This window comes from Salvia hispanica, chromosome 5 (assembly GCF_029641045.1).
Source record: "Salvia hispanica isolate PSC_SH4W2 chromosome 5, Shi_PSC_v1, whole genome shotgun sequence".
Classification (NCBI taxonomy): Eukaryota; Viridiplantae; Streptophyta; class Magnoliopsida; order Lamiales; family Lamiaceae; genus Salvia; species Salvia hispanica.
Window position 1 is genome coordinate 38,454,059 of NC_142696.1, and position 15,016 is coordinate 38,469,074.

The 15,016-nt window shown below is 34.5% G+C and overlaps 2 protein-coding genes across 2 annotated transcripts; both read right to left on the bottom strand.

The window, feature by feature from the left end:
* Positions 1–2,458: 2,458 nt before the first annotated feature.
* Positions 2,459–6,058, bottom strand: LOC125188698 (Plasma-membrane choline transporter family protein). Its single transcript, XM_048085702.2, has 3 exons — positions 4,827–6,058; positions 3,510–3,855; positions 2,459–2,889 (listed from the first exon to the last, which is right to left on the bottom strand). The coding sequence occupies exons 1-3, from the start codon at positions 5,960–5,962 to the stop codon at positions 2,626–2,628; spliced, it is 1,746 nt and encodes a 581-aa protein (XP_047941659.1). The 5' UTR covers positions 5,963–6,058; the 3' UTR covers positions 2,459–2,625.
* Positions 6,059–10,792: 4,734 nt separating this feature from the next.
* On the bottom strand, positions 10,793–13,506 carry LOC125190939 (peptidyl-prolyl cis-trans isomerase CYP21-1-like). The gene is made up of 7 exons (XM_048088364.2): positions 13,214–13,506; positions 12,240–12,318; positions 11,931–11,978; positions 11,798–11,821; positions 11,534–11,716; positions 11,364–11,439; positions 10,793–11,274 (listed from the first exon to the last, which is right to left on the bottom strand). The coding sequence occupies exons 1-7, from the start codon at positions 13,310–13,312 to the stop codon at positions 11,097–11,099; spliced, it is 687 nt and encodes a 228-aa protein (XP_047944321.1). The 5' UTR covers positions 13,313–13,506; the 3' UTR covers positions 10,793–11,096.
* Between the last annotated feature and the right edge of the window lie 1,510 nt (positions 13,507–15,016).

The window sequence follows — 15,016 nt, forward strand, 5'->3', positions numbered from 1 at the left end:
AACATTGTTTATTTTGCTTAGTCGAATTTGGTTTCGCATAAGCGCTTTCAAATACTCTTGTAAATTACTTATCAAACAATTGATTTTTCTGATTTTGCAACCGATTAGGATCTTCATATTGACATGATTTGATGATGTTCTACTTACATGCCATTATCGGACGTCAATCAAAAAGGCGTTCAATTATAGGTAGTGAAACGGTGTCGTATCAGTTTCATCCCATTTCTCATTTTTTTTCTCGTTTCTCACTTCCATTTTATTTTTTCTTAATATAAAGTCTAATTCAAACAAATGAAATTATTTTATTTAGTATAATATAGCGTTGTTTTGCTGCCTAATGTAACATCGTTTTGATTGACGTCCGACAATGCTACGTAAATATATCATCAAACTATCTATGTAGGAATCTTGATTTATTGTAAAATCAGACCAACTTAAATTTTGATTGCAAAATTAGAACAATCAATAATTTAATAATTTCCATAAAAAATTTAAACTTATATGCAAAACTAAAATTCTGGAGTTTACACGTAAACTATTTATTTAAAAGGTGTCTTATTGTTACAAATAAAGGGCCACTCACCTGCAAAATTCATGTGGACGACAATAATGGGCCTACTTTAAGCTCTCATTTTGAGATGATATTGGGCCCGTTCATTTTTATAGTATTGATTTTTTGCCGGTTATGATAATACCTAACTTACATAGTCATAGTTTTTTGTCTTCTTATTAAATATATTCCAAAATTAATTGTGACTATGGTCTCTTGTCAATGTACTTCAGTTTTTATTTATTTTTCCTTCGTGGAAAAGGAGAGATTCAATCAATCGTTTTATGTTTTCGGATGAGAAAAAATTCTCATGAATATAAAATTTTGTTGTTAATGATGTTGGTTAACTATTCTCTTGAATATAATATTTTGTTGTTGATGATGTTGGTTAATTATTTTGCATAATAATCAACATATGTGTGGATAAAACTTAAGATTGAGATACATAATAAACCATCACATGAGTTGATCTCTGCCCAAATTCGTAAACCCCAAATAATTTTGGATCTACAAATGCACTTCGGCCTAACCAATCAATTTTGACGCCTTTTGCTCTATTTAATCCAAAATTCGACTCAATATCGATCAATAGGGAGTATTAGCATTGATTTAAGGTAAAAAAAAAGAAGGTGGTTTTATTGTATGTTGAATCACAAAATTTCATCAAATTTTGATATGCTTCGAAATTTAAATGAGAAGTGATGTAGTTTTAAAAATTCAGAAGTTCTTTGAGATCAAAGAAGCTTCTTACAGCATCTTGTACTCACACTTTCCACATGAGAAGGTTCTTCTCCACCTTTCAGACAGATGATGGAGTTCACATATTTTTGTATGTTTTGGTTTTTGACACACATTGAGTTACTCGTAAGGTTACTCATTTTCCCTTTGGAGAGTTTTATCTCATGGGTTTTTTTTCCGAAAGGATTTTTACGAGGCCCGCCTACTCTGTGGATTTAGATGAGTGGCTTGAACTGTGATCGTTCATTTTGGGGGCTTGCCCTGTGTTGTTCGTTTCTTGGTCTTTATCATGTTGCTTTGTACTAGCCAACTTGTGGCTATTTCTCTTGTACTTCCTCAGGTATGCCCGAGTGTATGATGTAAACGTTTGGTTTTGGTTCTATTTGGTTTATTTATTCATAAAAATAAAATTAAAAAATTCAGAAGTGTCACACAATGTTTCTTCAGAGCTTATGTTGAGTTAAGTTGGCGCACACTTATAAATTTTTTGTGTTGTGAATGAATATTGCGACAAATATATATTAATGTGACGATGCATCGATTGAGCACAAGAAACTAAATGTTGTGATTTGTCATTCAAATTAAAAGTGCAAGACAAAAAAAAAGAACTATTCTTGATGATTTTATAATAATTATCTGGAAAAAAATTTGAGAGTGCCTATTGCTGCCTTTAGCACCATATATTCGTCACTGTTTGTAAATTTATGTGTGAGAGTGATATGATCATCACCAACAAGGAACGGGATAGATCAAATGGATGTTCATCCAACTTGAACAAAATTAACAACCTGAATGGTAGAACGTCGTCATAGACCAAACGAGTATGATCATTCATTCAATAAATTAGATAAATATCTCAATGAATGGACAAATTCAAGTGAATAAAATTCACAAAAAGTTACTATTAATCAAAGATAGATGGTCTCTAATTTTCATTCAACGTGACATTTATATTGGTAAACAACGTCCTAAAATTTGGTCAATAAATTTTCATTTACTTTCAAAGCAATTAAATAAATAATTTTAAAAGACAATCAAAACAATTTAGAAAAGCTGTACCAATGCATCCTCCACCATGGCCCTTTCAACTTTAACTAAGTGTCTAACCATAAGGAATTAACTGATTATCGTAATTTCAAAATATGGTTAGTTTCAGAACAAAATAGCATCTAAATCAAAAGATGCAGAACCTTTTTTTCCCCCTTTTTTATTGTTAAACAAAGCTGAATACAAGGTAGAATCTCAGATATGCACAACTTGCCATTAAACTGGCTAGTATACCTCCAAGCAAAATAAAATTACAGATTGTACAACAGAGAGACGACTAACTTGACCACTTACACCACGTTCGTGGTTCTAGGAACGAAACCGGCCCTATGACTTCTACTGATTGGGAGGTGAACGTACACCTCATGGACGTCTTGTTTATAAACCTCCCCCCGATCCCTGTCTATGGCGTAGCACACATACACGGTGTCGATAACATTATCCAACACATGAACGAAGAACCCCAGGACCACCATCAGCAAGATCCACGCCACGAAAGCAATGAAGTATGCATCATCGCCAAGATGCACTGCAGCTTTTAGAAGAACACAAACCTGTGTTTTGATCAAACAAACGTGTTCTTAGCACTTTTCGATAACGATACGAAAAAACAAGATTGGGAATCATGGCACCATCACAAGTTGAAGGACTAAACCCAATTCTTCAAAACAAAACACACACATAAATACTTATAAGATGATATGTTTGTGCATTCTATATACATCAATGAACAATCCATGACACAAACATATACAATTTGCAATCAATTTATTTCCAGTAAGATGTATAGCCTACTAAGTTTTGTTGTGTTTAACGGGTAGGTCCAAACCCGAAATGAGACACACAGTAAGCCTAAATACTAACTCAATATTCTAGTTTAGGCATAATTCGCAGAACAAATTTGCATATAATTGGCTGCTGCAAAGCTAATAGGGACGCAAGTGCAGTTTATGGCTGCCGAAAACAAGTACACAAATTTGTTTCCAACAGTTTATAGCCATCAAAAACTTCAAAAATTACTGAGACACTTCTTGCAAACACAACCTCAAGAACTGAAACAGACATAATTAAATGTTTCATTCACTCAAATACTAGAAAATATGGATTTGATCCATGTGACTTATGCATTCAATGACACTAGTCACTATGACAATTGACAGGAGATACAACTTACCAGTATGGCATATATTGCTGATAACACGAGGACAATTCCAGAGAGTATTCGAGTGGAAACAGTTTCGACAAACACTGCTGAGAGAAGGTTCCGTTTGAGAAGCTCATAAGTCATCCTCGCAGCACTGCAGTATGCTTCACCAGTTATGGCGGCAAAGTTAATGGTGAACTTGTTCAGAAAATCAACTGCCGACAACAGGGCATTCGCACAGCACCGCAGAATAAGATTGACGATACCAGATGCATCTTCTTGTCTAGCATTATCAACAATGGAACGAACGATTCGAACTATAGAGATGAGTAAACCGGAGAAACATATAGTGCCAAAGGAGGGACCAAACGCATTCCTTCAATTGTAAAGAGAGAAGTCAGAAATGCAAATAATAAGTCAAAACAAACACTCATAATTTGGGAAGCTCATAATTTGGTTAAGTAGAGAGTATAATATTTCTACAATCACCTGCCAAAGGCTAGTAATGTCTTAGAAGTTACCACTAAAGCACAATATGCACACACAAAAGAATTACACGAGTGTTAGAAAAAGTAGCTCTATGGGGTTTAATCAAATGGTTGAAAGGTCAAAAAGAGAACATCCTTTTATTTACTCTTTCTCTAGAAATGCTACCATCAATTAAAAAGAATAAGGTTTTAATCAGAAACTAATACCAAAGTTTGCTTACAAATATTATTAATGAATGAGAAAGTACTTTCTGGGTCAGGTAAATACTTCACTTTTACTGTGCTGTCTCTCAAATATCGGAGATTTACACACACATAAGGCCACTTTGTTGCTAACTAGCCTAGCGTAGATATTATACTTCATTTTCTTTAGATCTCTAATTTCAGTATTTCACGCATCAAGTAAAACCCAGCCTCCACGGAAACAATAAAGACTTTTTTCAACACCTCAAGCAACACATAGGATCCTATTTCAATGGGAACCTGATGAGTGGATCCACCTACACACACGTCTTGCTTTTACAGCTATATCGGGAGTTACTGCACGCAGTGCATTAAATGCAAGACAACATTTAGCTCAAGATACTATACCCTTAAACATGTGGCAACAGATTTACTAATGCATTCCTAAAGACTATTGCACTATAGCAAGCTCTCTCTCCCTCCTTGTTTCTCTCTCTTGATAACACGAAATAACTGAAACTAAAACAAGCTCCAAACATTTAGGAATCTATTGCAAGAACGTAGCAAGGCAATAAACTAATCATGGGGAATGAAACACAATAAGCATGCATCTGATTAAACTACACACATTGAGCAGTAAGTAAAGAACTATACACACTGAGAAGAAAGTAAACACCTCAAAGAGCTTCGTATCCCATGCTTTGGCGGAGAGTCATCCTTGGAGAAATACCACTGTGCAATAGTCCCACTGATCACATACACTTGAGCTTCCACCATAATAGTGGCAGACCACAGCATAGTCAAGATTGCCAATGTGTAATAAGCAGGCACCCAGCTATCCTGCTTCCACACACAAACATACTCTCCATGCTCTTCCCGTGGCACAATTTCACCATTCGAGCTGGAAAACACCAAAAACACAACAATCGGCACATAGCACACGACCAGCCCCAGAGTCAGAGCCGGAAGAGCCCCAAACAACCCCGAATTCTTCAACAAAGCAGTAGACGCCACGCCAATAACTTTCACAGTCAGCTCAATTCTATGCCAATTCACCACAAATATCCACACAATCACACCGATTATCAAGAACACAAAAATTAGGACAACAATCCGATAAGCCAAAGGGAAGGCCTCACTGCAGGTGGAGCTCACGGTGCAAGCAACAAACCAGTAAACATTCACGAAAATAGGAACAATCACGAAGAAGGGAAGCGAGGCATAAACTATCTGCTTAGTGTAGTGCTTGAGCAGCAAAAGCACCAAGAACAGAAACGGCACACTCACAATTAGAGTCACTACAAGAGTCCAAACCAAGCTCTCCCACACACTCGAATCAGTAAAATTCACAAAATTCACCAAATCAAACCTGCCTAAATGAGATGAAATATAAACAAAATCAGCTACAAGATTCAAATTTGGGGAAATGGAGCTGTCCCCGACCTCGAAAAGATTCGATTTTGACGAATTTGAAGAAAAGGGCCTAGGGCTACGGACATGGACGGAGACGCAGGAAGAGGTGGCTACGTCGTAGGCAAAATAGGAGATGTCGTGGCGGTGGGGGTTTCGGTTAACGGAGGCGAAGATTCCGAGGGCGAAGGTGGAGAGGAGGAGGAGAGAGAAGAGGATGAGAAAGGGGAGATCTTTGAGGGGACGAGGGCCGTAATTGTAGGAGATCTGAAGGAATTGGGATTGATCTTCTTCAGCTTCGGAGATGGAAGCTATGGGTGGTTCAAGAGTGGGATATGGTTTAGAGAGGAGGGGCTGCGTGGCGGCGGAGTCGTGGTGGGGGTCCTCGGGGGTGGTGTCCATGGCGGCGGCGACGCGGCGGAGAAGGCGGTGGTGGTGGGATTGGATTGGAATGTTTGACTAATAGCTCACCTCTGTGACATGGGAATTGGGAATCGGCATCTCATAGTTCATCTAATTGATTTTTTTTTACTAATTGGAATTTTACTGCAAAAAAAAAGAAAGTAAAATAATAGTAGTAGTGGTGGCGAAAAGGGTTACCCGCGGGTATTCGCACCCTACAAGTCGGGTACTCGTACCCGATTTTAGCCAAATTTGTTGTCCCAATACCCGCCCTGCGACATATCAGGATGACCCGGTACCCGTGTTGGGTATCCCGTACTCGACATTGCGGATACCCATACCCGACCCGAAATCCTAGTAAAAAAATTGAAAACCACAATAACCGTCAATGTTCCCTATATTACTTTATTAATATCGATGGTAAACGTTAAATAGATTGAGAATAAAAATGAGGGGACACTCTATAACTAGTTTCGGTGAGTTTTCAATTGTATGTTCATTGGAATATAAAAATATTATAGAAGAAATCTTAGATTATATAAAGTACTCTCACCGTTCCACCTTAATAGAGGCATTTCATTTTCTTCACTCATTTTGGAAAAATAATAATATATATAATCTTTTCTACATTATTATCTCTCTTACTTTATTTTTTTCTCTGTTCTAACTATTTATTTTTAATTTTTCAAAATGAGTGCATATATAGCTATTATAATTTTACTATTTACCTTTTTTTCTCCACTTTAACTATTTGAAACACCTTTATTAATATGGAATGGAGGAAGTATTAAAAGATGAAATATGACTAATGCTAATACTAATACTAATACTAATACTAACGGGTATTATCGCGACTAACGGGTATACCCGCGCGGGTAGTGGGTATACCCGCTACCTGCAAAACTCTAAAACACTCTATCCGATCCCGCCCCGTTTCCCGTTATCGTCGGATAACGGGTACCCAATACCCGGCGGATAGCGGGACGAGATGAGAATTACCCATAACCCGCTACCCATTTTGTCACCCCTAGATAGTAGTAAAAAACTTACCGGGGGTAAAATGATTTGTTTGTCGTGGCGAAATTTTTGATGAATTGTTGTGACGGGAGTGTTATATTGCTAACTTAATGCTTAATTGTTAACTACAATTCAATAATAGCCATTAGATATTCAAATTAAAGTCCTAAATCATCAACCACGAAATGTCAATACGATCAACAAAAAACATCAATAAGGCCATAGGATTAATTCTAAAAAATATCAATAGGGGTATTAATGTCAAGTTAGTTATAACTAACTTTTAAAAGAAATCCCAAAACTTTAAATTCATATAACATATATCAAATTAAAGATAATTTTATAAGGATTCCAACGATATACTACATGCATATGTTCCGACGTCAAAATTTGAAAAAAAAAATCTAGAATTTTCATATTTTTCGTACACAGGTTAATGTCAATGCAGCTAAGATAATATGTCAATATAAAGCATATACAATGTCAATTACACGTGGCAAATTATAGACCACACGTTTTCTAAAATCATATGGCCTTAAATTAGTTGTAGTTAGCAATTGATCACTCCCCTTGTTGTGTTTATCTATAAATATATAAAAGGTGACTTTTGGGAATAATTACATGAATGTCATTGATAGTATAAAAAGTTTTTTTTAATATACTTATTTTATTATTTAATTTAAATAACTTAAATGAAATATTAATACCATGACTCTTCATCTTTTTCATGATTGACTACCCACTAATGACATTCATTACCACTTACCCACTAACTTTCATAATAATAATGCTTTGATAATTCTATTTCTCCTTAATTTGTTGCATATATAGAGAATTCCTCCAGATTTTGTTGACAAATTTGGTGAGAATATTCCGACAAGATGCAGGATAATGCGAGGGGAAAGAGAGATGAGTTGGGAAATTGATGTGAAGAAAGTGAATGATTGTTGGTTTTTGAAAAAGGGTTGGCCTAATTTTGTACAAGAAAATTCCCTACAAGACGGTGATTTTCTCACATTCTGTTATGTTCCTCCCCTTTTTTATCTCTTCAATTATTCAATTTCAATCGTTTTTCTATGTGCTCTCATTATATTCATTTTGTTTTATTGATTTTTGAGCGTTTGTATTTATACACACATTTGTGTTCTGACTTTGCAATGGCGGGATGATTTCGAAGATGGAATTTTTAATTCTTATTTTTATAATTTTAATTGTGTGTGTGAACTGTGAACTGCATATGCTTTTATGCTCTGTTTACCTTATTTTTTCTTTTAATACTGCTACTTTAATGGTTGATCATCAATCGTGTTGTTTATGTATGTTGTTCTCCTTGCAGGTCTTTATGGTGGAAGTGATGTATGTTTTGAAGTGTCGAGCTTAATTATGTGATTATTTTTTCTTTTTCTTCATGTACTATTGTAAAGTGTCGAATGTATAAATTTCTCATATAGTGCTCTATATGAATATTAGTTTGGTGGCAGCTCTTATTCATTTGTCTTTCCTGGACATGATATGGGTGGTACCAGCTACACGGGAAGTAGGCGATGCGGGGTATGCTATTAGGGTATGCAACCAGTTTTTTAGTTTTTCGGCTAAATGCATGCATATTGATATCGGCTGTATATTCCATGCTATTTTGCTATATTTTTGTTGATGACTTTGATCGATTTGGCTATCTTCTGATATATATTTATACATTGTTTTTATTGACATGTGTTTGTGATTGATCTTTTGTAGTATAGATCTAAAAGTGATTTAAATGATATGTGATTTGTGTGCAATTTTTAGTTTATAAACTTATTTGGTTATATGAGTTTTATTGGTACAATAAATTGCTATGGTATAAAAGTGATTTAAATGATAAGTGATTTTATATTTTGTAATAATTATTTTTTATTTTATTATTTATGATTTCAGATTTCATGATATTTTTATGAATTTATGTATTTATAAAATCATTTTCCAGTATAAAATAAGTTTTAAAAAAAAAAAAATGGGTCATGCATCTCACGTGTGATACTAGTATTTATTAAAAATGGAGTAGTATTTTCTTTTACGCTATATTATCCTAGTTCATAATTACGATATGATTGAATAAACTAAATGCAAAACCATATGTTTCGCAATTCGGATGATGAAATTGTGAGATTTGAATCCCACTTACCGGTCACAACTCGGAATGGTAGATTTCAAATCTCACCTACAAGTAAAAAAGTGAAGGTAATCAATAAAGGAAGAAATAAACTTATGCTTGCAAGAGGATGGTTTATCAAGCATCAAAATAAACCGCCCATAGGTAAAGACAAATATAACTAGGAACAAAAAGTATATTTTACTATCTAATGATACAGCATAGACTTCGGGATATAGTAATTCAATAAATCGGTTTCTTTTCTCCATTTATTCTAAAATATTTCAAGAATTTATGTATTTGCCTCGGCAAACTCAAGAGATGTAGAATAAATATTTAATTTCATATACTTTGCATCCATGTTCTCAACACACATCTAATTTCATATACTTTGCATCCATGTTCTCAACATTAGTTGCACGGAAACACACGAGATTTATGTATTTTCATACTATTTCACGAGTGAACTCTCTGATTAGTCCCTAATTATTTAGATTATGATTCTACAGATCCATATTAGAAAAATAAGCATCAGATAATCCTAACGTTTAATATAATCACAAATACAATGTTTTTAGCCACTTTTAGGATGAAAATGCTCAAATGGCTTAAAGGGCATTTGGCAATTCCTAAGTACGCTGATATATGAATTTTGTCACATTTTTATCAGCAACTTCTTATGTAATTTCCTAATAAATTCTAATGCTTCATACGTGATTAAAGTTTTGTCATTATCTGCACATAAAAAAATTTCTTATATCCCTTTATTTCTAGTTAGTGGCAACAATCATGTAGGAAAAGTGAAGTTATTTATGCAATAAAAAATATTTCACATTTAATTAAGTGATACAGTAATGATTTTCTTGAAAACATTGACATACATATTATTTCATTATATATCATCGAACTAATTTATTACTCTAAGCCTAACTTTAAGGCGATTTTTATGATTGATAATTTATTGAGAATTTTAATTTAGCTCAAACTGAAAATTTTAACATCATATTATGAACTTTCAATCTTTGGATATAAATTTGCATAGTTTCTTGCCACTCATGATAAAATTGGAACATGAGCAATATTTTAAAAATATTCAACCATGTAATATTAGCTATTTAGTCCTTAGAAGAATTTTTTTTAATTAATAATAGTATTTGAAATAAAGAAAATGTAAATTTATAAATTAATACCGTAAAATTGGGATATTTTCATAATAAATAAAATTGATCCGTAAAAAACAAAGAAAAATGAGGGAAAATAGAAACAAGGAAAAATACTGAGTTTTATAAGGAAGAAATGGTCTCATTTTATTATTTTTATATTAATTAATGATAAATCTATATATTACTATAAAAAAATTAGAAAATCTAAACGATGACAAAATTTTAATTAAGTGTGAAGTATCAGAACTTATTAAGAAATTACATAATAAATTGCCAAAAAAAATGTGGCAAAAATCATATATTAGCAGTATAATGGAGTGACAAAAATGCCCTTAAGGGTGTTTTAGTCCGAAAAAACATCATTCGTGATTATATTAAACGTTGGGGACATATTAAAGGTACACGGTATCACAATCCAAAACGTTAGAGACTAATGAGGCAGTTTAGGATGTCAAAATCCATCTTGTCTCCGTAGCATTCGATGATGCAATAAAAATACTAGCATACGAGATTGAGCAATTAGAGTAGGAGTATAATTTTGAAGATGGTTGGGCCATGAATTTGGGCCCAATCCAATTTGGTTCCCCCCGAATACATAGACCATTGGGCCGACCCATATAAAACCACCACCAAACTAGACTAGAGATTCTAAGACACAACCTATTCAACCACTCAAAAAATTCAAGGAGGAGAGTTCTCTCTTTGTAATAAACTCAGTCGTTGCAGAGCAGTTTCCGATGCAAGTGCACCATAATATATATGTATAAAAAGGCAGGTTGAATAATACTAATGAAACCAGTCCAAAAACTTAGGAAAAAATATCTTATGTTACTGAAATTCTACTTTCCTCATCCCATTCGCTCTTTGGAATTTCCCCAGAATCTGATATAATTACCTTCTTCCTCGGCTTCCCGCTGTAGGTTCCCGCACTGCCCTCGATGGCATACACCGTGTCCATCCCGTCAACCACTTTCCCAAACACAACGTGCTCTCCATCCAACCTTCATAATCCCATACAAATGTGAACACTTTCCATACTAAGTATTGCATGGTTGTAACGAACTATCAATGAATGGTTACGACGCCTTACCAGTAAGCCTTGACCGTTGTGATGAAAAACTGCGATCCATTAGAATCAGGCCCTGAATTCACCATGGCCACGATGCCTGCATAAAAACGAGACCAATGAAATGGATGAGTCAGTTTGCACGACAGTGAGGGCGTATGTTTGAGATGCATAAAAAGAGGTCGTCATTAGACCTGCGTGAGAATGCTTCAGCTTGAAATTCTCATCACGGAACGTGCCACCATATATAGATTGATTCCCTTTTCCATCCCCAGAGACGATGTCTCCGCCTTGAATCATGAACCCTGGTATGATACGGTGAAATGGAGTTCCTTTATAGTGCAGAACTTTACCGTTTTTAGCTTTGCCGACCTCCCCTGATTCAAGAAAGAATGATGTTTGCGAAGAAGATTGTAAGAGGGAACCTCATAATCAAAAGTAACGATAATCTTTATTACCTGTACACAGTGCCCTGAAATTCTCTGCACAAAAAAATGAACTTTTCAGGAACAAAAATGGTAGAGTCAAAAAAATAAAAGCAGGCGGATAAACATGTAAGATTTTCACAAAGTAACAAGATCACTCTATTACCTACAGTCTTCGGCACAACATCACCATATAAGCCAATTGTAATTCTCCCTGTGGATATTGAGGAGTGAAATATGAAATAAAGTCAAAATTAAGCTACACTCATAACAGTTCTGTCCTTCGGAAAATAGAACGAAGGACAGATGCGCAAGTGGAGAGTTTTCTGTGTAATATATCTGAATAATGGAAGGATCCTATACATGCTTCCAAATCTTGCAATTAAAAGAATTACAATCTCCATAGTTGACTCCTCCTTACATTTGACTTGATTTTGGAAAGAGCGAATATTGGACAGAGTAATAAGAAACATACCTATGCGCTGCTTATCTATGTCGACATCCATAAACACTCTATGGGTGATTTCATACAACTCTTCCACCTCTTCTACCCCCTGCAAAGAGAATATGTCGAAGAAGTTAAAACCATTGTCAACAAGGAGCAAGTAATAAAGTGTAAATTCGATCGGGTGAAATTCAAGAATCAAGAGCCAACATTATTTGGTTGTCAATAAGGTTCAAAACATGAGGCACAACACATTCTCAGCAGGGCCTCCCTTAAACATCAATCCATATCTTAGAAGTCAAAACAATCAGCTAAAGATGAAATGAGACAAATCATAACATAATAAATATATCAACAGAATCTATCATGAAAACACTCACACTATTCTTTTTCAAGACTTTGAGACAATCGTCTACAAGGTACAACAACATGAGGCATGCCCCAACATACAATCTCAACATAATCACCCGAAAACATCAATCCATATCTTAGAAGTCTTAAGCATTTCAGTTGAAGGTGCAACAAGACAATGCATAACATAGCAACACAAACTATCATGAAAAGCAAAACTCTATTTTTTTTTATCAAGATTTAGGAAATACCTATCCTCTTCAACTTCTCAAGAAGCAATGATACAATGCACATTATTTCAACCAAATTATCATAAATCTAGTTACAAATCCTACTTAAAACAATCTCAATGTAACTAGAACATAATAAATCGATCAAAACGCTACAATAAATAAAGTGTTTCGCCACTTACAGTACATATACAAAAACATTAGCCAAGAAAGTTAACCCCTTTACCATTTACTCAATACATCAAGAATCAAAATTTACAGCTCTTCCCCAAAATCAATCCATGAATTGACATAAAATAAATTACCCAGATGAGATTAGATCGAAGGATCACAAAAGAAGCTGGATAAATGAGAAATCCCCAAAACAAGCAAGAATCTTGAAAACATCTTAAAACCAACGAGAATAGTGAGCAAAAACTTGACCTCTTTAGAGAAGGAATAGGCGAGAAATATCAGAAGTAATGCCGCGAAGAAAATCAAAACATTCTTGGGCTGAAACAACGCTGAGATCCCTCGCCCCATCTCTCAATCGATCATATTTCAACAAGATTTTTCACCATCCCTTTAGAAAACGCCTACAATATTTTTGGGGTACTGCACGAACACGACTGTAGAGTGGCAGCTGGAGCGATCGACCGAGGAGATTGCAGGAAATTGGAGTAGTAGACGCAGTAAATTATTCTTGAGTATTTGCGATGATGATTTTCTTTCACCTAATTTGTTTTTAACTGTCGGTGCACATAACCTAATAGCCTAAAAGTCAAAAAAAAAAAAATCTTGTTACTTTCTGCTACATCCTACTGTCATTAAATTCGTTTTGAGAGTATAACTAAATTTTTTACCTAACTTACATTATACTACTAGCATCAATAATTTGAAACTAATAAATAATTCGAAACTAAAGTCTAAATTTAGTTCCTTATATTTTTCTTAAAAAAACTTTTTAATGTTATAATATTAAGTGTGGTATTTTTTATTCAAAATAATGGAGTATTAATTTTGTTAAATTTAACGGCTAAACATGTGTTTTGATCAAACTAGTGTTAAGCCATATAATTTTAAAATAATGATTACAAATTATAAATAATTAAAAAGAAGCATGGTCCTTTGTCCTGATCTAAAAAAAAGATTTCCTATCCCTCACATAATTTAATACTCCATTCATTCCAAAGAAGATGAATATTCACTTCATCGTCATTTGGACCACCAATAACACCATCACCAATTGATGCAACCCAAGAAGCAAATTCATTAAATTTTGAAGCTTCATCACCAAATTGAAAACAATCCAACATAGAAAACGATTGACCCTTACTTTTATTAATGTTCATTGCATACGACTAACCTACTTTTTGATACAAATACCCTCATTTTTAATCAATAGCAGTTAGTCTATAAGTAATACCCTATAACTTACACATAATAACGGCTTACAAACTGACCACCTCCAGATTTGAACGTGTTGCAGAAATTGAAGGAAAAAGTGTATGACTCTATAATAAATCCGAACGTGTCAAACAAATTGGAGAAAAATGTGTATGAGTCTACAACTAAAATTATCACAATCAATATCACTATGTGAAGCTAAAAGGGAAATAAACAGAGTTAAATGTATACGAAAAAATTATCACTATCACTTTCTGAAAGGTTTTAACTGTTGTCTACAGTGTGTTCAAAAGGAAATAATAGGTTCCCTAGGTCCAGCAAATCCACTAGATCACGCGGTCTAGGAACTCGTTGGTATCAGGAAATCCTGGTCGTCGGACACACAGAGCACTTCTTTCAAAAACCCTCAACCACTTTACTAAACCTAGTATAGGGAAGTAGGGACCGATCCCACAGAGAAGGATGCGTAATACTCATGTTCAAGAATTTGGGTGTGTTTTTGGTGTTGGCTGCTGCCACGCATTTTTTGGGTTGAGGAAAACTAATTAAACTTGACTTGGAAATCTTTAAAATTCCTAAGCTAACAGCTAGACCTAGGTGAAATTATAAGAGAACGTTGCAAAGGAAATTAACTGCTCAACACTTGATCTAAGAAAACTACTTTACTTACTAGACCTAGGAAACAAACTGACTGTGGGGACCATGACTGAAAAAGCAGAGTACGAACAAAAAGCTGGCAGAATAACTAACTCTAGTACTAACTAACAGCGACATCATCTTCTACAATCAAATTGCGTAAAACTCAAAAGAAAATCAACATGAACGAAATCAAAACAGAGC